This window comes from Bison bison, unplaced genomic scaffold (assembly GCF_000754665.1).
Source record: "Bison bison bison isolate TAMUID 2011002044 unplaced genomic scaffold, Bison_UMD1.0 scf7180017864039, whole genome shotgun sequence".
In the NCBI taxonomy this organism is placed as follows: domain Eukaryota; kingdom Metazoa; phylum Chordata; class Mammalia; order Artiodactyla; family Bovidae; genus Bison; species Bison bison.
Window position 1 is genome coordinate 151,982 of NW_011494611.1, and position 22,700 is coordinate 174,681.

General features: G+C 45.9%; 1 protein-coding gene across 1 annotated transcript in view; it reads left to right on the forward strand.

The window, feature by feature from the left end:
* The window catches only part of LOC104985123 (astrotactin-2), a 553,919-nt gene that overhangs the window by 109,593 nt on the left and 421,626 nt on the right, over positions 1 to 22,700 (forward strand). Inside the window, exon 2 of the mRNA XM_010835130.1 lies at positions 12,486 to 12,636. Coding sequence (XP_010833432.1) covers positions 12,496 to 12,636 — 141 coding nt within the window. The 5' untranslated portion in view covers positions 12,486 to 12,495. The remainder of the gene's footprint in view (positions 1 to 12,485; positions 12,637 to 22,700) is intronic.

Sequence of the window (22,700 nt, forward strand, 5' to 3'; positions counted from 1 at the left end):
CCCCACACCGCCCATCTCCAGGCAACAGGGTTTCAGGAGAACACAGTTCCCTGCCTCCTCTGGAGCCCACCTCAGTGAGCTTCCCTCTGAGATCAAGCTTCCTCATTGTCACTGAACATTTTTGGTTTCTTTTGAATATAATGACGGCATTTACAAGGGGTGGGAGAATGGGAGTGAGGCTGAATGAGGAGGAGGCTTTCTAAGACTGAGCGGGTCAGCTCAAGTACAGAGAGGAGGTGCTGGCTTTTTGGCAAAGAAGGATCGCCTCAGAGATCAGATGGACTCTGAAGTCAGTGTGTGTGTTGGAGGGGGGTGGGCTGGGGGAATCACACATTATCCTGGATCCCTGGGGGAAAGCCCAGGGATGACAGAACTTCTCCAGGCTGCTGGCTGCTGTTGCTTCAGGGGCAGACTTTCTCCAGAGACATCTGCTTCCCCAGACACCCAACTTCCACCCCCAACTCCCTGGGTTAAATGAACCCGTCTGCTGTATGGTCTCATAGTATCCTATATATATTTTTTTTAATCTATCGTAATTTTTAATTATGATATAGACACAGATATGAATGTAGTTTAGATATAGTTGGACCTCCCTGGTGGCTCAGACACCAAAGAATCTGCCTGCAGTGCAGGAGACATGAGTTTAACCCCTGGATTGGGAAGATCCCCTGGAGAAGAGAATGGCTACCCACTCCAGTATTCTTGCCTGGAGAATCCCCAGGGACAGAGGAGCCTGAAGGGCTACAGTCCATGGTGTCACAAAGAGTCAGACATGACTGAGCTCACATGACAAGGCTGTATATTGTCACCTTGTTTATTTAACCTATATGCAGAGTACATCGTGTGAAATGCTGGGCTGGATGAATCATAAGTTGGAATCAAGATTGTTGGGAGAAATGTCAACAACTTCAGATATGCAGATGATACCACTCCAATGGCAGAAAGTGAGGAGAGGATCTTGATGAAGGTAAAACAGGAGAGTGAAAAAGCTGGCTTAAAACTCAACATTCAAAAAACTAAGATCATGGAATCCAATCCTATCACTTAATGGCAAATAGATGGGGAAACAGTGGAAATAGTGACAGACTTTATTTTCTTGGGCTCCAAAATCACTGAGGATGGTGACTGCGGCCATAAAATTTAAAGACTCTTGCTCCTTGAGGGAAAAACTATGACAAACCTAGTTCAGTCCAGTTTAGTCGCTCAGTCGTGTCCGACTCTTTGCACACCAGGCCTCCCTGTTCATCACCAACTCCCAGGGCTCACCCAAACTCATATGCATCAAGTCGGTGATGCCATCCAGCCATCTCATCCTCTGTCGTCCCCTTCTCCTCCTGCCCCCAATCCCTCCCAGCATCAGAGTCTTTTCCAATGAATCAACTCTTCACATGAGGTGGCCAAAGTACTGGAGTTTCAGCTTTAGCATCATTCCTTCCAAAGAAATCCCAGGGCTGATCTCCTTCAGAATGGACTGGTTGGATCTCCTTGCAGTCTAAGGGACTCTCAAGAGTCTTCTCCAACACCACAGTTCAAAAGCATCAATTCTTTGGCACTCAACTTTCTTCACAGTCCAACTCTCACATCCATACATGACCACTGGAAAAACCATAGCCTTGACTAGATGGACCTTTGTTGGCAAAGTAATGTCTCTGCTTTTGAATATGCTATCTAGGTTGGTCATAACTTTCCTTCCAAGGAGTAAGTGTCTTTTAATTTCATGGCTGCAGTCACCATCTGCAGTGATTTTGGAGCCCCCAAAAATAAAGTCTGACACTGTTTCCACTGTTTCCCCATCTATTTCCCATGAAGTGATGGGACCAGATGCCATGATCTTAAGTTTTCTGAATGTTGAGCTTTAAGCCAACTATTTCACTCTCCTCTTTCACTTTCATCAAGAGGCTCTTTAGTTCCTCTTCACTTTCTGCCATAAGGGTGGTGTCATCTGCATATCTGAGGTTATTGATGTTTCTTCCAGCAAATCTTGATTCCAGCTTGTTCTTCTTCCAGCCCAGCATTTCTCATGATGTACTCTGCATATAAGTTAAATAAGCAGGGTGACAATATACAGCCTTGACGTACTCCTTTTCCTATTTGGAACCAGTCTGTTCCATGTTCAGTTCTAACTGTTGCTTCCTCACCTGCATATAGGTTTCTCAAGAGGCAGGTCAGGTAGTCTGGTATTCCCATCTCTTGCAGAATTTTCCAAATCGACAACCTAGACAGCATATTAAAAAGTGAAGACATCATTTTGCTGGCAAAGGTCTGTATAGTCAAGCTATGATTTTTCCAGCAGTCACGTATGGATGTGAGAATTGTACCATAAAGAAAGCTGAGCACCAAAGAATTGACACTTTTTAATCGTGGTGCTGGAGAAGACTCTTGATAGTCCCTTGGACTTCAGGAAAATTAAACCAGTGAATCCCAAAGGAAATCAACCCTGAATATTCATTGGAAAGACTGATGCTGAAGCTGAAGCTACAATACTTGGATCCCCTGATGTGAAGAGCCAACTCATTGGAAAAGACCCTGATGCTTTTCTTGATCGGAAAGATTGAAGGCAAAAGGAGAAGAGAGTGGCAGAGTATGAGATGTTTAGTTAGCATCACTGACTCAATGGACATGAATTTGAGCGAACTCCAGGAGCTAGTAAAGAACAGGGAGGCCTGGTGTGCTTCTGTCCATGGTGTCACAAAGAGCTGGACACGACTTAGCAACTGAACAACAATAGAGATAGCAATATACAGGTACAGAGACAGGGACTTGCAGGTCTATTAACTGAGCTATAAGTTCTAGGAGAGCAAAGCCTGTCTGTCCTGCCCTTTTCTGAAGGCTTAACCTCCAACCCCTGTGGTGGTAAGTGCTGGGTAAACATCTTTGAAATGAACAAATGATTTCCAAGATACAGCAGCCCCTTATCAAGGCGTCTGTTTGAGCCTAACTATGGTGAGGGCCTTCTGTATCTTCTGTCTCATTAGTCCTGACCATGTCCCTGTAAGCTGAATTTCATTGTCCCCATTTCACAGATGGGCAACGGATACTCACAATCATTTTCTTTGGCCCTCAAACCATACAGATGATGGGCAGCCTCGTCCATCTCTTTTTCTCTTCCTCCTCCCCCTCACTTTTTCAGTAAACAGCCATTGTTGCGACTGTCACCATGATAAAACAGCCCTCCCCAGGAAGCCTGACTCCTCTATCGCCATCCCAGAAAGTGGCCATCCCTGCTCAGGTTGCGTGCCTGCCGTGGCCAGCAGGAGCAAGCCCTCAAGAGACAGCGTTCCCATTGCTCAAAGGCTCTGACTTTCAAAAAGCCCAATCTGCTTCCCTGTACTAGCCCACCCCTGCCTAGAAGCCTTGTACCACCTAATCTTCATAAAGCCATCGCCATGTGCCAGTAGCTGTCCTGACACTGTCCCGACACTGTCCCTAACATGGTCTTCAGCCAGTCTCAAAACAGCCCTAATCCTCAAAACGGGAACTTAGCTCCATCTTCTAGGAAGCAAGGATGATCCCATCATCTACATCACTCTGTTTTCATGAGGATGAAGAAGGCTGCCACATGTCCTGCTGGAAACATTTCGTGGCATATTATGAGTGTTCAATAATCACAAACTATTATTATTGTTGTTGTTGTTGCCATAATAATTTACCTTAAATCACAGTCTGTGTTAGCAGTCTAAATAAAAGCGGGATCTGATTCTAGAGCTCTTTGGTGGATGCCTGTAGCTCCCAGGATGAAGTGCAGGACCACCAAGGCCTGACACGCACACGACCTTGTCTCCCAGCAGCCTCTGCTGTCCCACACTTTGCTAAACCTCACCTCCTCCATGGTACTCAACTTCCCTACATCGTTTGAAGTTCCCCCAACCAGGATATACCCTCTGCTACCGCTGCTGCTGCTAAGTCGCTTCAGTCGTGTCTGACTCTGTGCGACCCCATAGATGGCAGCCGACCAGGCACCCCCGTCCCTGGGATTCTCCAGGCAAGAACACTGGAGTGGGTTGCCATTTCCTTCTCCAATGCGTGAAAGTGGAAAGTGAAAGTGAAGTCTCTGAGTTGTGTCTGACCCTCAGCGACCCTGTGGACTGCAGCCCACCAGGCTCCTCCATCCATGGGATTTTGCAGGCTAGGCCTTCACATATTCTGTTCCCTCTGCCTGGAACACCCTTGTCTCATGCCACCCTCCTTCGTGTGGTTAGTTTCTGCTCAGCCTTTTTGTCTCAGCTGCAATGTTACCTCCTCCAAAAAGCCTTGTCTGGCTGCTCACTACCAAGGTCTGGGTGGGTGGAATGACTTCTTCTTTTATAGTCCTAAGGCCCCAGTTATGTTGCAAGGTTTACTTTTTTTGGTTGTTTTTCTCTTCCTCCCCTGCACATGCTAAGTCATACCTATTCCTGTCTTTGCCCAGGAGGCAGCCCAGGGCCAAATTAGACATCAACAAAAATATTTGAGTAAATCGACACTATGAGGCCCCAAGTCCTCCTTTTCCCTCCTGCACTGAGCTCCTTACATTCTCAAGTTGCAGTCCTTGCAATTTTGCAGAAAATGAGATGATGCTACTTTCTGCCAGCCATTGGATACCTTCTGTGTGTAAGACATTTTGCATATATCGTCTAACTTATTTTCCATGCTAACTCTGCCAGCCACGTGTTAATATCTCCATTTTTCAGATAAGAAAATGAAAGCTCAGGGTTTACGGGACTCACCCAGGGTCCCATGGTGACAAGCTGGGAGACAAGCCTGCCTCGTGTCTGTGCTCCACAGCCGCTCCTGAACCCCGAGGCAGGGCGCATGAGGGGTGGGGAGGAGGGAAGCTGATTCCTGACAAGCCCTGTCCCCAGCTCCTCCCTCCCTCTCTGGGAGCTCAGGAAACAGGCCGCCTGTTGCCATCAGAGAAGGATTAGTCTGCACCCGTGGGGGGCTCATCACTGCCTGGGCCCCGCATCATCCATTCGCACCTCTCTCTGAGTGACACAGACCTTTCCTGGTGCTTATTAACAGGGGGCCGCGTCAGCATCTGTTCCCAGCCACCCTGCCTAATGCTCTCCCTGCGCTGGGCTCAGCCAACTCGGGCAAATGGAATCCAAATGCTGCTTCACACACACACAACCCGCTCGGGAGGGGATGGCAGCCTCACTCAACCTGGCAGGGCTTGGGTGACTGTTTTGAAACCAGTATTATCAGGGGGGAAAAAAAAAGAAAAATTAGATTGTTAGAACTGGAGAGATGCTTCAAGACACCTTAGTGGCTGGAATTGATAGGTGACAGAAGACAGGCAGAGTGATACCAAAGGAAAGGCATAATAATAGAGATCACAGAAGGTAAATTAATAGACTGGTAATTTCATAAATAGAAAGATAATATGCATTTGTCATATTGCTAACAACTGTTAAATCTAAAAAGTATGGGTGTTCATATTATTCTTTCCCCAACTTTAAAGATTCATCTGAGAAAATGCTGAAAAAATTAAAATTAAAGACAACATAGGGGGTTGTAAAAGTGTTTGTTGTTTTTTAGTCATTCAGTTGTGTCCAGTTCTTTGGGACCCCATGGACTGTAGCCCGCCACGCTCCTCTGTCCATGGGATTCTCCAGGCAAGTACTCTGGAGTGAGTTGCCATTTCCTCCCCCCAGGGGATCTTCCAACCCAGGGATCAAACCTGCATCTCTGCATCTCCTGCGTGGCAGGAGGATTCTTTTACTGCTGAGCCACCAGTTGTAACAGCATTTACATATAAATAAAATTAAGTATTCAATTCAAAAATAATAATAGTAATCATCTCAGTACCAGGCATACAGTAGGTGCTCAAATATTTTTTGAATGAATGAACAGTAAATAGATTTGCATTGGATTTTAGAGTTTAGAAAACATGGTCCTGTGCACCCTCTCATTGTATCATTCCCACAATAGTCCTACATGGTTGGGAGCTAGAAAGATGCTGTTCCCATTTTACAGATGAGAAGAGTGAGGTTCAGAGGAAGCTTCATATAGGAGAAGGAATGTGGGTTCTGGAGTTGGACATACCTTGGTTCAAACCCTGACTCCAGCCAACCTGCAGGTTTTCCCACGTGAAACAGGACATGGTGGTCCAGCCTACTGTGTCTTTTTGTAAATACAATTTTGTTGAAACATAGCCCTGTTCATTCATTGCATTTTGCACATCATCGTTACATATTTTCTATGGCTGACTGTGCACTATAAAAGCAGAATTGAGTAGTTGGAACAGAGGCCATATGGCTGTAAAGCCTAAGATGCTGACTGTGGATTTCTGTATGGAGAAGTCTGCCAACCTCTGTTCTGCCTGGGGTGTGTTAGGTACTTAGTTATTGTTCGTCTTTTCTCCTCTCAAATGAAGGAGAAACGGCTTCACCTTGGTCCTTTTTCTGAGCTTTCACGGGCTTTGTAAATACCACAGTGTAACATGCAGAGCCTGGAGTTGGGAGGGCTGGTATGGTGTCAGTAACACTGGAGTTAAGACCAAAGGCCAGGATTACAGTCTTGGCTGTGTCCTGCTGTTCTGCTCAGCTTAAGGATGAGTCTCTGAGCTGTGAGCTGTGGGTTGAGTAGTGTCCCCCAAAACTCTTGTCCACCCAGAACCTCAGAATGTGAACTTTTCTGGAGATAGAGTCTTTGCAGATTTAATTAAGATAAGGTCATAATAGATTAGTGTGGGCACTCACAGCATGCAAAGTCACTTTATTCATGGGTAGCTCTTTGCAACCCTATGAACTATGTATTATAGCCCGTCAGGCTCCTCTGTCCATGGGATTCTCCAAGCCAGAATACTGGAGTGGGTTGCCATGCCCTCCTCCAGAGGATCTTCCCAACCCAGAGGTCGAACCCGCATCTTTTGCATCTCCTGCCTTCGCAGGCAGTTTCTTTACCACTAGCACCACCTGAGTAGACTCAATCCAGTGGACGGTATCGTTGTGAGGAGAGGAAAAGACACAGGCACGAGGCAGAGCCATGTGACAATGGAGGCAGAGATTAGAGTGTGCAGGTACAAGCCAAGGAATGCCAAGGGTTGCCAGGAGCTGTGAAGGAAGCTATGAAGAGGCAAGAGGGGGTCTCCCCTAGATCTGTAGAGGAAGTGTGGCCCTGCTGACACCTTCATTCTGGACACTCAGTCTCCAGAACTGGGACAGTGTACATTTCTGCTGTTTTAAGTCCCCCGTGTTGTAGTACTTGCTATGGCTGCTCTAGAAAACCAAACCAATGGTGTTTTCCCCTTTTATTCCAGTACGGATCGAGGCTACTGCGGCATGTGCACAGGTCAGCAGGCAGCGCTGGGAGGTGTGCAAGGGCGGCTCAGTCTCTGCCCTTCCAGATCTTCCTCCTGTAAGACCCAGAGGGGTGGGTACAGATTTCTACCAGCTTTGCTGTTAGGAGAGCTCTGACTTGCCCAAGGGCACAGAGCAAGTTGGACAAGCTGAGCCGTGGCCTGGAGAAAGCTCAGGACCTGACGTCAGGCAGACACGCACGCAGACCCTGACCTCACTGCCTCACCCCGACGTTACCCGGGACAAGTCCCGCCTCTCCCCAATAGCTGGTTTCTAGGGCTGCAGAGGCGGAGTAAAATGCATACATTCGGGCTCAGGAAATGATGGTGGAGGGAGGTGATGTGCGTGATGCTGGCGATTCCTGGCAAAGCCGGGACTCTCCCAGCTTGCCCCTGTCACCGCAGTCCCCCTCCACCTCCAGGGCTAAAGGCTCCATCCCTCTACGCCCTGCTAGTGGGGCCGCTCTGTGCTCCAGCAGACCCCAGATCCTGCACTCAGCATCTGGGATGAGGAGTTGGGTCCTGACTTCGGAAAATGCCAGCGTCTGCCCTGCTCCCTCTGTAACTCGTGCTTCAGATACTTCATTTTCCCAGCTTGACGCGATTGCTGTTCTCAACTCAGTAACAGCCCCTGTGTCAGGGCTTTGTGTTTTAAGTAATGTTCCCCGGGTGTAATGGATGTTCATGCAGAATCAATCCTTTGAAAAGCTAACAGCCTCCTTATTTGTATAGCTTGAGCTGTCGCCAGGTTCCACTGGAAGGTGACAATTTTTGCTGGTTTTTCTTGTCTCTTCCTTTGCTTCTCTCGGTCCTTCTGTCTCTGCTCTCCGTGTCTCTGTGTGTGGTCTTTCCACTCAGGCAGTGTCTTTTTCTTCCTGTTCATTCTCTGTCTTTCTGAGTCTGTCTCCTTCCCCTACTCCTTCCCCTCTCCCCATCTTTCCCTCTTCTCTCCTCCCCTCCTCCTCTCCATCTCGGTACACGTGGACATTTATTCTGCTGGCCTGCATACCTTCTCCTTTTTGAATCTCTGTTTCTTTCTCCTAATCTAGCTCTGCGCTTTTTTTCTTTACACACACCCGCTGCCTCCAGCTTCCTCTCTTAAGCTCTCTCTCCGTGGCACTCCTCTGGCTGTGTTGCTCTCTCTCTCTGTCTCTCTGTTTACCTGTCCATTTGTCAGTCCATCCGTCCATCTGGGCACCCATCCTGCTCTGGATGCCTGTATTTCCGCCTCTCAGCCTCTCTTCCTTCTTTCTAGCAGATTCTCTGCATGTTTGTCTCTTTCCTTGCTCTCACACTTTCTCAAATTGTCTCTCTCTGTCTTTATCTCCTCCCCTCACGTATCATCCTTCTTCCCCCTCTAAGGATATTAATATTTTAATACCGTTAATGTCTTTCCAGGATTCCCAACTCTTTCTGTGATTCAGAAGTGGGAGTCTCCCAAGAGCATGAGCTCAGGGACTGTTCCTTGCCTCCCTCCATCCGCCTGCCACCTTGACCTCACTCTGTACAAAGTTAGGAAGTGATAGATAAGCTGGTGGCTCTCCTCCTTGCTTTCTCTTCTTTGGCCCTCTACTGCAGCCCTGAGCGTGAGGGATTTACGGTGGGAACCCAGGGCTGGGGTTAGGCAGGGGAGTGTCCTCTTTGGACATAATCGTGATAAAACTACTGATTGGTGGTGGTTGTATCCATGCCTTCTGGTAATTTCTTTGTTTCTCTTGCAAAACACCTACTTCGCACAAGGTCTTACCAGGGTGAGTGCTGGGGGCTAAAGAGGGATGATTCCATATCATTGATCAGAGTTACCTGTGCTGTTGTGCTGTACAGTAGGTCCTTGTTGGTTATCCATTTTAAATAGAACAATGTGCAGCCTGGGTTGGGGAGTAGTTTGCGGAGATAATGAATAGTGTACATGTACACCTGAGTCCCTTTCTGTCCACATGAAGCTGTCACAGCCTCGTTGATCAGCTGTGACTGAGTCAATGTCACTCAGTTGTGCTAGACTCTTTGTGACCCCATGGCCTGCAGTCCATGGCATTCTCCAGGCTGGAATACTGGGGTGGGTGGGTAGCCTCTCCCTTCTCCAGGGGCTCTTCCTAACCGAGAGATGGAACCCAGGTCTCCCACATTGCAGGCGGATTCTTTACCAGCTGAGCCACAAGGGAAGGCCAGCTGTACTCCAATATAAAACAAAACATTAAAAAATAAATAGAGAGGGATGACTAAGCCTTGGGCCTTTCACTCAAGAAGCTTACAGTCTCTTTGGGAAACTATGGAGTTGGTGATGAAGATCAATAAATAATAGATTTAAACAATGGACTCAAAGCGAAAAGGAGTCGATTCTGTTTGTGGGATGTAGAGAGGGTTTCACTGAGGAGGTCGCAGTGAGCTCACTGGACGTGAGGACTTTGTCCAGTGTCCCCGCTGGAACCCTAGTACCTAGGATGCTCCCCGGCACATAGGAAGCACTCAGTAAACACGTATAATGTAAGGGTGAATGAACGGACGCGTGGATTCAAATGGTTTCGAGGGTTCTTGGGATTCTGTGGGGGAGAAAAGTTGGAGCTGAGCATCCCAGGCAGAAGGGCATGGTCGAGGATTCAGGGAGGTAAAGGTACGCCCTGCACTCAGAGCCCTGCAGGGCTGACCCGCCATCCTCTGGAATGTGGCCGAAACTCACAGCTCTGTCTCTCACTGGCATTACCTCAGCCACAAGGAGCTGCCTGTCCCAAGGACACCCTTCCACGTGGCAGCCGGTGATGTGGTGATGCAGAGGCCTGGGTCCCTTGGCTCCTTTCAGGGCATCTTTAAAGGGCGCTCCAGCTTCAGAGCTCCCCTCAGGACCACCTGAGGCTGCAGACCCACGTGGCCTCAACCACATGGCAGGACAGCCTCCCCCCTGCCCAGTCGTGCCTTGCTGGCTTCCTGTATCCCAGGAGGGCTCCTCGACAACCCTCCTGTAAGCAGCGCTGTGTTTCAGGATCTGTTTGCAGGGAACCTGGCCTCAGATTGTGTGTTTAGCAAATGAGAAGGAAGCTGTGGCTATGGAATGGAGACTCTGAGGGCAAAGTGAAATGTAGCCAGACAGGTAGGCAGGAACCCGACTATGAAGGATGTTGAATGCCAATGAAACTAATTTAGATTTTCTTCTGTAAATAATGGAGACCTAGTGATCCATGGGGTATCTAGGTAGAGCTGGAATTTACCAGGTTCACTGGTAGTCAGGATGAAAGATGGAACAGAAGGGGATAGGGTTGGAGTCAGGGAAGAAGCTAGGAGACTGAAACCTGGAGCGCCAAGCCTGAGGAGAGGAAGGTTGGGAGAAAGGGTGAAGGGTGTGGTCCAGAGACATCACTAGGGGTGCTCCCTGGCCCCCTCGCACAACACATGCATGCCCTGGCACATCCCCTCTTTCTTAGTTCTGGATTCCATGAGATATACATCATGGAAGAATATGGTGCCTCTTTTTACTGCCTGTAGTGACCCCTTAATAAAACCTCCTGCAAATAAAACCTCCTCCTAACCCTAGCCCTAACCCTAATGAATGCACCATAGATCACCTAGCCAGGGCTAGGATATTCCTTATTTGGGGGCCCTTTTCCCAGAAAGCAGCATCCAGAAACTTTCATTTTTTATCTCTTCCCAAATAGAATTTTGGCAGATTCATGGATTATAGTCCCTAGTCTTATTCTATTGTGAACCTCACTTGGGAGTTTCACTCACGCATTTGCCTAGAGTCTTCTCATCTTTACAGCAGCTGACACTACTGGTGTTGATGGTGTGATTTGTAGGCAAGAGTCTGAAAAATACAGGTCTGTGGTACTAGGGTCAGAGATTCTGTGTTTGTGTCTTGGCTCTCCTGTTTATAGGCTGTGTAATTTGGGGTGAGTGCCACACCTCCCATAGTTTCAACTTATCTCTGCAAAGTTGGAATACTAGGAACGTGCCCATTTTACAGAGTTGCTGTGAGGATATCTGGAATCTGTAGAAACATGTATAATGCAAGTTAAGAATTGTGTAGAGGGAAGAACTTTCTCTGTGTACTCAGATGGAGCTTGGCACAGACTTTAATTCTGCCACAGTGCAGGCCGGTGGCAGTCAGCAAAACACTTCACCTTTCTTTTTCTTCTGTTTTTTAATTGAATTAAAATTGATTTACAATATTATGTTAGTTTCAGGAGTACCACAAAGTGATTCAGTTATATATATATATATTTTCAGATTATTTTCCATTATAGATTAATACATGATAATGAATATAGTCCCCTACACACTATAGTAAATCCTTGCCGTTTATTTTATATGTCGTAGTGTGTATCTGTTAATCTTGTACTCCTAATTTATCCCTACCCCGGCTTTCCCCTCTGGTAACCATAAGTTTATTTTCCACATCTGTGAGTGTTTCTCTTTTGTGAATAAGTTCGTTTGTACTTTTATTTATTTTTTTTAGATTCCACAAGTGATATCACTCAGTAACATCTGTCTTTCTCTGCGTGACTTACTTCACTAGGTCCATCCATGTTACCATAAATGGCATGATTTCACTCTTTATGACCGAGTGGCTTTCCATCATGTACACACACTACTTTAGTCATCCATCTGCTCATGGAAACAGGTTGCGTCCATGTCTTGGCTATTGTAAATAACACTTCTTTTTCATCACATCACAGTTCACTTACTGGTAAAATGAAAATCGTATGTCTACTTTAAAAAATTATGAGGGTTATTGAAATAAAGGGTGCAAAGTTCCAAATATATCCCTCTTTATCAAAACTGGACTTCCCTGGTGGCTCAGACGGTAAAGCGTCTGCCTACAATGCGGGAGACCCGGGTTTGATCCCTGGGTGGGGAAGATCCTCTGGAGAAGGAAATGGCAACCCACTCCAGTACTCTCCATTGCCCGGAAAATCCCATGGGAGGAGCCTGGTAGGCCCCAGTCCATGGGGTTGCAAAGAGTCCGACACGACTGAGCGACTTGACTTCACTTTATCAAAACTAAATAACCATCATGTCATATGACAGTATAACCATTGAATTTATTTCTTTTTGTTTTTCTTTGCTTCTTATTTTCTTTTTAAGTAAGGATTTGTATCACTTTCTCGATTACAAATATGATGAATAATGATCTCAAAAGTAATGCACATTAAACTTAGTTTTAACGCAGTGATACAGGTGTCTCTGGGATTTAACCGTCCCCTTTCTCTCCAAGGGAGGACGCGATGCTGTCCACGTACTTCGAAACCATCAACGACCTGCTGTCCTCCTTCGGGCCCGTCCGTGACTGCTCTCGGAACAACGGGGGCTGCACTCGCAACTTCAAGTGCGTGTCTGACCGTCAGGTGGACTCCTCGGGGTGTGTGGTAAGTGCCCTTGCCCATGAGCATGCCTGCCCGGGGGCCAAGGCTGCTAGCGGGAGGCCCCTTCTGTGAGGGGGCAGCTGGTCAAGGTCGTAGCTCCTGCCTTTGTGGCCTTCAGTATATCAGGCTGCTGTCCTTGGATTCCTCATCTGGACAGTGGGATCCCGATCACAAGTAACTCCTGTAAGTGTTGGAAGAATGAAATGAGCTATTAGAGCTTTAGTGCCCACTATTCAGTCGGTCCTCGAGAGCCCCTGGCCTCTGGCTCACCAACACCCCAGCCCTGCCCCTGCCCCACCCCACAGGTACAAAAGCCGCTAAACCACTGCAAGCTCTTACTTGGATTAAGAGTCTGAGGGCATAGTCAATGAACAGTGAGCATCTCTCAAGGAGATCTGTTTATAAAACTCGGGAAAACACCTCTGGATAGGATCATGTATAAAGGCTCTCAGAATGGAAATGAGTTGGCACGTTTGCCCTCCCCAACGTATTGACGCTGGGATTTAGCCTTCCAGGAAGTTCACAGGCCATTTGGGAGTGAGATAGGGCCTGTCTTGTCTCTGTGCAGTCAGTGGGGAACACGGCATCTGTTCGGAAGAAAAGTAGCAGGTGAGATCCAAAGTGTGAGGAAAGCTTCCTGGAGAAGGTGGTGTTGTAATTGGCTTCATATGATGAGTCAGTGGACATTGGGAAGAGACTGGGGCTGGGAGAGGCAAAGCCGTGGAGGGGATGGTGTCCTTGTTTGCACAGAGCTTTAGTATCAAATGTGCAGTAAAAGCACAGAAGGTATGTGAGCGTCACGGTTGGTCCCAAACCGGATGATGCGTTGTATAGGAATGATCAAGGGTGCTTGTTTAAAATGCACGTTCCAGGTACAATGTCCAGGAGAAGGTGAAATGCTACACTAGGAGTTTTGATTCTATAGTGGGGGTTCGGTCCCCAGAGCCTGAGTTTGTAGCACTGTAATGACTGTGTATGCGTGTGAGAGGTGGGGGTGCCTTAGAAGCTCACTTGGGAAGCATCGTCCTGCATGCTGAATGCCTGGCATTCCTGGCCTGGTCCCCCCTCCAATCTCTCCATCAGTTTACTTCCTTCTACACTAAAACCAAATGGAGCTGATTTGTTGTTGTTCCTGAACACTTAACTGTTTAATGCCTCAGAGGCATTGCTCAAGCCTTTCTTTCAGCCTCACTTGCTCAAGCCTTTCTTTCAGCCTCAGTGACTTGGTCTCCTAACAGTGTAGGAAACAAGTGGACTTCTTTCAAGACCCATCTCCTTCAGGAAGCCTTTCCCCTCTCCCCAATGGAGAAATAACCCTGCTCTTGTGAGAACCATTGCGGTTTTTGTGTATGTTTATGGGTTATATCACCTGTGATAATGTATAGTCCAGACTGGCTTTTTTCATGTTTGAAAGTGAACGTGAAAGTTGCTCAGTCATGTCTGACTCTCTGCAACCCCATGGACTATACAGTCCATGGAATTCTCCAAGCCAGAATACTAGAGTGGGTAGCCTTTCCCTTCTCCAGGGGATCTTCCCAACCCAGGGATCGAACCCAGGTCTCCCGCATTGCAGGAGGATTCTTTACCAGCTGAGCTATCCCAATAAGCTGAGGGACAATCCAGGGCATCTGTTGATTCAGCTCAGCACCCCAATAGTACCCATCTCAGAAGATAAGAAGAAAGAAAGAGGGCGGGAATGGAGGAATGAGACCACAGATGAAAATTCCAGCTCTGGACTAGGTCCTTTGAAAGAGACCAAGGGACTACACAGTCAGCTCTTAATGCACATACATAGTCTCTGGGGAGATAGATGAGGGCCAGGAAACCCATACAAAGAAGCTTCTAGAGGGTGAGATAGTGCAATAAAACTATTTCAGACGCAAAGATCAAGAGGTCTTCAGAAGCCAGTGGGCAATGGACATTTTATTGATTAGAATTTTTAGAATTATAAGTGATAGAAACCCAATATAAACTACTTTAGGCAAAGAGAGGCAACGTATTGACTCAAATGGAAGTCCAGTCAGTAGGACTAAGGGGCTCAAACAGTGTCACTGGGATCACTCTGCTCTCGGCTCTGCTCTCAGGACCATGCCACTCTGTGGCCAGCCACACCTTCTCCACACAGTGAGTCCTGCAGGACGCTGGCCTCTCTTTCCTTCTGTTGTTGTTGTTGCTCAGTCACTAGGTCATGTCCAACTCCTGTGACCCCATGGACTGCAGTGTACCAGGCCTGCCTTAAGCCAGCTTGAGAGTTTGGTCAAGCTCCTCTCCACTGAGTCGGTGATGCTGCCCGACCATCTCATCTGCTGCTGTGCTTTTCTCTTTTTGCCTTCAGTCTTTCCCGGCACCACGGCCTTTTCCAGTGAACTGGATCTTCACATCTGGTGGCCAAAGGATTGGAGCTCAGGTTCAGCATCAGTCCTTCCAATGAATACTCAGGGTTCATTTCCTTTAGGAGTGACTGGTTTAATCTCCTTGCAGTCCAAGGGGCTCTCAAGAATCTTCTCCAGTACCACAGTTCTCTTTCCTAGTCCCTCCAACTCAGAATTCCATCTGATTGGATCAGCTTGTTTCTCATGCCCATCCCTGTACCAGTCACTGTGGTTGGAAGGACTAGACTCATCCCAGAACCTGGAATGTGCGTCAGAGGCGGCCGCATTCAAACTCTGTGGTAGTGAGCTGAGGGAAGGCGTAGACTCTCAAGGAAAAGTAGGAAGCTAGCAACAGGAAGAGAGCTTGTGGATGCTGGGTGGGTGTGCATAAGCGGCTGTCCACATCAGAGTATTTGCAAACTAGCCCTCCATGCTGCATTTTGGAAGATTGAAGCCCATTGAGAGAGAGGAGGGTTTGTCCAAGTCTTAGAGCTGATCATGAACTCCTTATTGCCAAAATCAGACTTAAATTAAGAAAGTAGGGAAAACCACTAGACCATTCAGGTATGACCTAAATCAAATCCCTTACTATTATACAGTGGAAGTCAGAAATAGTTTTAAGGGGCTAGATCTGATAGATAGAGTACCTAATGAATTATAGACAGAGGTTCATGACATTGTACCAAAGACAGGAATGAAGACCATCCCCAAGAAAAAGAAATGCAAAAAAGCAAATGGCTGTCTGAGGAGACCTTACAAATAGCTGTGAAAAGACGAGAAATGAAAAGCAAAGGAGGAAAGGAAAGATATACCCATTTGAATGCAGAGTTCCAAAGAATAGCAAGGAGAGATAAGAAAGCCTTCCTCAGCGATCAATGCAAAGATAGAGGAAAACAATAGAATAGGAAAGACTAGAGATCTCTTCAAGAAAATTAGATACCAAAGGAACATTGCATGCAAAGATGGACTCAATAAAGGACAGAAATGGTATGGACCTAAGAGAAGCAGAAGATATTAAGAAGAGGTGGCAGGAATACACAGAAGAACTATACAGAAAAGATCCTCATGACCCAGATAATCATGATGGTGTGATCACTCACCTAGAGCTAGACATCCTGGTATGTGAAGTTAAGTAGGCCTTAGGAAGCATCACTATGAACAAAGCTAGTGGTGGTGATGGAATTCCAGTTGAGCTATTTCAAATCCTAAGAGATGATGCTATGAAAGTGCTGCACTCAATATGCCAGCAAATTTGGAAAACTCAGCAGTGCCACAGGACTGGAAAAGGTCAGTTTTCATTCCAATCCCAAAGAAAGGCAATGCCAAATAATGCTCAAACTACCACACAGTTGCACTCATCTCACGCGCTAGTAAAGTAATGCTCAAAATTCTCCAAGCCAGGCTTCAGCAATACATGAACTGTGAACTTTCTAAAACCAGATGTTCAAGCTGGTTTTAGAAAAGGCAGAGAACCAGAGATCAAATTGTCAGCATCCGCTGGATCATCAAAAAAGCAAGAGAGTTCCAGAAAAACATCTATTTCTGCTTTATTGACTATTCCAAAGCCTTTGACTGTGTGGATCACAATAAACTGTGGAAAATTCTGAAAGAGATGGGAGTACCACACCACCTGACCTGCCTCTTGAGAAATCTGTATGCAGATCAGGAAGCAACAGTTAGAACTGGACATGGAACAAAGGACTGGTTCCAAATAGGAAAAGGAGTATGTCAAGGCTGTATATTGTCACCCTGCTTATTTAACTTATATGCAGAGTACATCATGAGAAATGTTGGACTGGAAGAAACACAAGCTGGAATCAAGATTGCCAGGAGAAATATCAATAACCTCAGATATGCAGATGACACCACCCTTATGGCAGAAAGTGAAGAGGAACTAAAAAGCCTCTTGATGAAAGTGAAAGTGGAAAGTGAAAAAGTTGGCTTAAAGCTCAATATTCAGAAAACAAAGATCATGGCATCTGGTCCCATCACTTCATGGGAAATAGATGTGGGAAACAGTAGAAACAGTGTCAGACTTTATTTTGGGGGGCTCCAAAATCACTGCAGATGGTGATTGCAGCCATGAAATTAAAAGACGCTTACTCCTTGGAAGGAAAGTTATGACCAACCTAGATAACATATTAAGAAGCAGAGACATTACTTTGTCAACAAATGTCCATCTAGTCAAGGCTATGGTTTTTCCAGTGGTCATGTATGGATGTGAGAGTTGGGCTGTGAAGAAAGCTGAGTGCCAAAGAATTGTTACTTTTGAACTGTGGTGTTGAAGAAAACTCTTGAGAGTCCCTTGGACTGCGAGATTCAACCAGTCCATCCTAAAGGAGATTAGTCCTGGATGTTCATTGGAAGGACTGATGTTGAAGCTGAAACTCCAATACTTTGGCCACCTGATGTGAAGAACTGACTCATTTGAAAAGACCCTGATGCTGGGAAAGATTGAAGGCAGGAAGAGAAGGGGACGACAGAGGATGAGATGGTTGGATGACGTCACGACTCAATGGACATGAGTTTGGGTAAACTGTGGGAGTTACTGATGGACAGGGAGGCCTGGTGTGCTGCGGTCCATGGGCTCGCAGAGTCAGACATGACTGAGCAACTGAACTAGAGCTGGTCAGTGGATAAAAAAAAAATTAAAAAACATGTTCTAAATGATCCATGTTGTCTCCAAAACATGAGCCTGATCTTTCTGAGAGGATTAAGTTGTCTCTTTCTCCTTTTTTCATCAATTCTCTTTCCTGAAATAATTAAGCTCCTTCTTGAGGATAGATGTCCCTAAAGAATGAAACCTCATAAATGCAGAGATCTGTGTGTGTGTGTGTGTGTGTGTGTGTGTGTCTGTATCTGTAGGCAGGAATTATCTCTTCCCCTCTCATTAATGTAAACTGGAAAAGTAAGAGGAGACCGAGAAAGAACATCCATTCCCTGAAGGTTAAGAGAAAATTCAACAGTCTGATGAGGTTGTCAGTGACCTTCCTCTATAGATTAAGGATCTAATGTTAAAGCTGCAACTTCAGAGCTCAGTGGATGGAAGGCAAGCTCTTCTCCATGACTTTAGAACAGACAGGGAAATACCCACTTTCACACTGAAATTAAAAATCTCTCATTTCTCTGTAGACTCTCCATAATGCTGGGAAAGGTAAATTTCTTATTGTAGCCCATCTTCTAAGAAACTTATTCTGGCAAAAACAAGTAATATCTTATATTTTTATAACACTTTAGCATTCTCAAGGCATGTCTACATCCGATGATTCATTCGTCTTCACAACAGACCTGGCGAGTACGTTCTCTCACCAGTGTGGGAAGCAGAGTGACTTTCCAAGGTTTTACCACAAGGTGGCAGGATGGAGGCCCCAAAACCGGGTTGCTTCCCTGTGGCTGAGAAGAGACGGCAGCAAAGGACCCTGGAGAGAAGACTGGTCTGGGTGAAGTGGGTTAAGCCCTGACTTGGTCGGTGTCAAGTTTTAGAATCTGTATTGACCTGGTTAGCTTTCAGTTGTTAAGTTTTTCAAAGGAAACAATAGCTCTTGAACTCATAGGTTTTCTGAAAAATCAAAGAATGTAAGTGGAAATGATTCGAGATTTACAGAGTACCATTTCTGTGTGAGATGAGGAGGCCACCGTTACTGATGTATCAAGAGTCTTCTCCAGCACCACAGTTCAAAAGCATCAATTCTTTGGTGCTCAGCCTTCTTTCTGGTCCAACTCTTACATCCGTACACGACTACTGGAAAAACCATAGCTTGGACAATACAGACCACAGGAGCATTGTGTATTTGATTCTCTATAATGTTCCTGCAGCTGGATTTATTTATGTGCTGGCCCGCCCAATGGCAGTGGAAGCTTCATTCTCGTCGGGTTAGATGTTCTGTGTCTCACTTCTGAGCATATCAGCTCATGGAGGCTGATGCACTTCCAAGGCACGGCCGTGAAGGGATGCCGGACTAACTCCATTCTGGTCCCCGCTGTCTCGTCTGGCCCTCCTCCATCACTCTCCTTCCTTTCTGACCTACGGCAGGACTGCCCTGTCCCGCCCAGTTCATAGGTGTGTGGCCCATCCTGGTATCTGCTGGCATGTTGTCTTCATCGCCACCACTCAGCATTTGAGGTCAGTTGGTTCCAACCGTCGGAGACTTTCCACAGCCTACGGAGGGTGTGAGGTAGCGCTGCTACCCAACCCTGTGGACCTCAGAGTCTGAAGCTGACTGAAGCTGTCTTGATCCAGAAAGACCATGAAGGCCTTCGTGGATGGCAGATTTTATACCAGGAAGAGCACGCAACCATATTTACCATCCACGAGACACAGGCACCTTTGCCTTGATATCTCAGATCCACCTGACTTTCCACAGCCCACATCCTCTCCAATCACTCATGTCATTAGCCTGGCGAGGACAGAGCACAGGGTCCATTTTACAAGATCCTGTTGTTTAATACCCAGCATTCCTCTCTTTGTTCTTGTTCAGTTGCTAAGTTACATCCTGTTCTTTGTGACCCCATGGATTGCAGCACACCAGGCTTCCTTGTCCTTCACTGTCTTCCAGAGTTTGCTCAAACTCATGTCCACTGGGTTGATGATTCCATCAACCCACCTCATCCTCTTTTGCCCTCTTTTCCTCCTACCCTTAATCTTTCCCAGGGGTCTTTTCCAATGAGTTCACTCTTTCAGGTGACCAAAGTATTGGAGCTTCAGCTTCAGCATCAGTTCTTCCCATGAATATTCATGATTGATTTCCTTTAGGGTTGACTGGTTTGATCTCCTTGCAGTCTAAGGGACTCTCAAGAGTCTTCTCTAGCACCAAAAGCATCAATTTTTTGGCACTCAGTCTTCTTTATAGTTCAACTCTCACATCCATACATGACTACTGGAACAACCATAGCTTAGACTGTACGGACCTTTGTCAGCAAAATGATGTCTTTACTTTTTTAATATGCTGTCTACATTCCTCTCTTCTCCCAGCTCAAATAGTCTTTATGGCTAGAAGGGAGGCCACTTCTCTAACAGATTATAGATTCTTCTGCTTATTTTATATATATGTTCTAATTAGACCTCAATTTCTGAACTACATATTAGAAAAAAAAATGCCTTCTCATGCTTGATATTCTGGTTCTGCTGTGCTCATCTTCTCCTGGGATAATGTAGTCCTCAGGTGTGCAGCTGCCAAATTGGGGAGGGTCATAGGATGTTGGGGGGCTTCCCTTATAGCTCAGTAAGTAAAGAATCCACCTGCAATGCAGGAGACCCTGGTTCAATTCCTGGGTTAGAAAGATTTGCTAGAGAAGGGATAGGCTACCCATTCCAATATTCTTGGGCTTCCCTTGTGGCTCAGCTGGTAGAGAATCAGCCTGCAGTGCAAGAGACCCCAGTTTGATCCCTGGGTTGGGAAGATCCCCTGGAGAAGGGAAAGGCTACCCACTCCAGTATTCTGGCCTGGAGAATTCCATGGACTGTATAGTCCATAGGGTCACAAAGAGTCGGACACAACTAAGCCACTTTCACTTTCATAGGATGTATCGAAGGCAGGAGGATGCCTACTTTCTACTGCCTAGATCCTGTGAATATGTTATTGTATATGACAGAGGAGAATTGCATTCGCTTATGAGTTTAGTTGCTAATAAGCTAAATTTTGAAGAGAGGGACTGACTATTTGGGGTTATTAGGATGAGCCCAATATAATCAATCTCTGTAAATGTGGAAGCAGGCGGCAGCAGAGAGATGCAGCATTACTGGCTTTGAAGATGTAGGAAGAGATTTGTTGTTGTTATTCAGTCGCTAAGTCATATCCAACGCTATGGCCCCTAGGACCGCAGCATGCCAGGTTCCCCCGTCCTTCATTGGCTCCCAAAGTTTGCTCAGATTCATGTCCCTTGAGTTGGAGGAAGGGGTTAGAAGTTAAGGAAAGTCTCTGGAAGTTAGATGAGGCAAGGAAATGGACTCCCCCTCGCCTGCCACCTAATCTAGAAAAGGAATGTAGCCTTGTTGAGACCTTGAATTTAACCCAGTGGCTTTTTTTTTTTTTTTTTTACTTCTGGCCTATAGAACTGCCAGATAATAAATTTGTGTTTTATAAACTGCCAAGTTATGGCAATTTGTTATACCATCAATAGAACACTAATGCAGGTGAATAATAATATGGGAAGGGAGGCTGATCCCAGAGATGGTATATAAAAAATTATCCTGTTATTTTGAGTTTCAGTTATTTCCAAGGAGGCCCTCACCTCTTGACCAGGGATGGAGAAAGTAGCAATGAATGAAGCATCAAAAGAGGGAGGGAGAGAATACTGTGTTCTTCTTCAGTGTGCTAAAGAGTGGGGGGAAAATGTTATCCATTAGAAGTGGTCTAAATGTGACAGATAGAATGATGTCAGCAAAACGCAGTTTGAAAAGGAAGCTGTGGCTCCATTTATTCTGTGTGGCAGCGTAAACGTGGCAAAATTTTAATCAAGATAGAGGGCAAAACCAGAGAAACTGTAAGCACTTAATCATGATATCCTGTGGAGGACGTGCCCGCCATCTCGGAATAGCTGCTGCGCCCTGAAGCATTTCACGCCTGCTGTTCCCTTGCTACCCTAGTTTTCTCAGCTCCAGAAGGGAACTTTTACTGGACTCAACCCCAGACAATCCAGTGATCAAAATGCATCCTCCTCAGCCCCTTTATAAATGTCAGCCTATAGCTCATCTTCATTGTTACAATTTTCTGCTATTGTGTAACAATCTTAATGTGCAGCAATTTGGATAGAGCTAGAGTTTGTCATACTGAGTGAAGTAGGTCAGACAAAGAAAGACAAATATCATATGGTATCATTTATATATAGGATATTAAAAAATGATACAAATGAACTTATTACAGAAAGGAAACAGACTCACAGATTTAGAAAACAAACCTTTGGTTATCAAAGGGAAAAGGTATGTGGGAAGGCTAAATTAGGAGTTTGGGCTTAATGTATACACACAACTATATATAAAATAGATAACAAGGATCTACTGTATAGCACAGGGATCTCTACTCAGACATATATATATCCCAGATGGCATAGTAAAGCAAAGCTAAATATATATATATGTATATATACACACACATATATACACACACACACACACATACATATATATATATACTCACTTTGCTTTACATATAACTTTGTTGTACACCTGAAAATAACACATTATAAGTCAACTATAGCACAAAATAAAAATTTTTGAAAAGAAAGTTCTATTAAATAATGGTTATTTAGGATATAATCTATAGTTCATTTTTAATGTATGGCTTTCTGAAGATCATATTTGATTGTTGGAGCATGTTAGCAATTTGAAACGTTCAGTTCAGTTTAGTTCAGTCGCTCAGTCATGTCCGACTCTTTGCGACCCCATGAATCCCAGCACGCCAGGCCTCCCTGTCGATCACCAACTCCCAGAGTTCACCCAGACTCACGTCCATCGAGTCAGTGATGCCATCCAGCCATCTCATCTTCTGTCGTCCCCTTCTCCTCCTGCCCCCAATCCTTCCCAGCATCAGAGTCTTTTCCAATGAGTCAACTCTTCGCATGAGGTGGCCAAAGTACTGGAGTTTCAGCTTTAGCATCATTCCTTCCAAAGAAATCCCAGGGCTGATCTCCTGCAGAATGGACTGGTTGGATCTCCTTGCAGTCCAAGGGACTCTCAAGAGTCTTCTCCAACCCCAC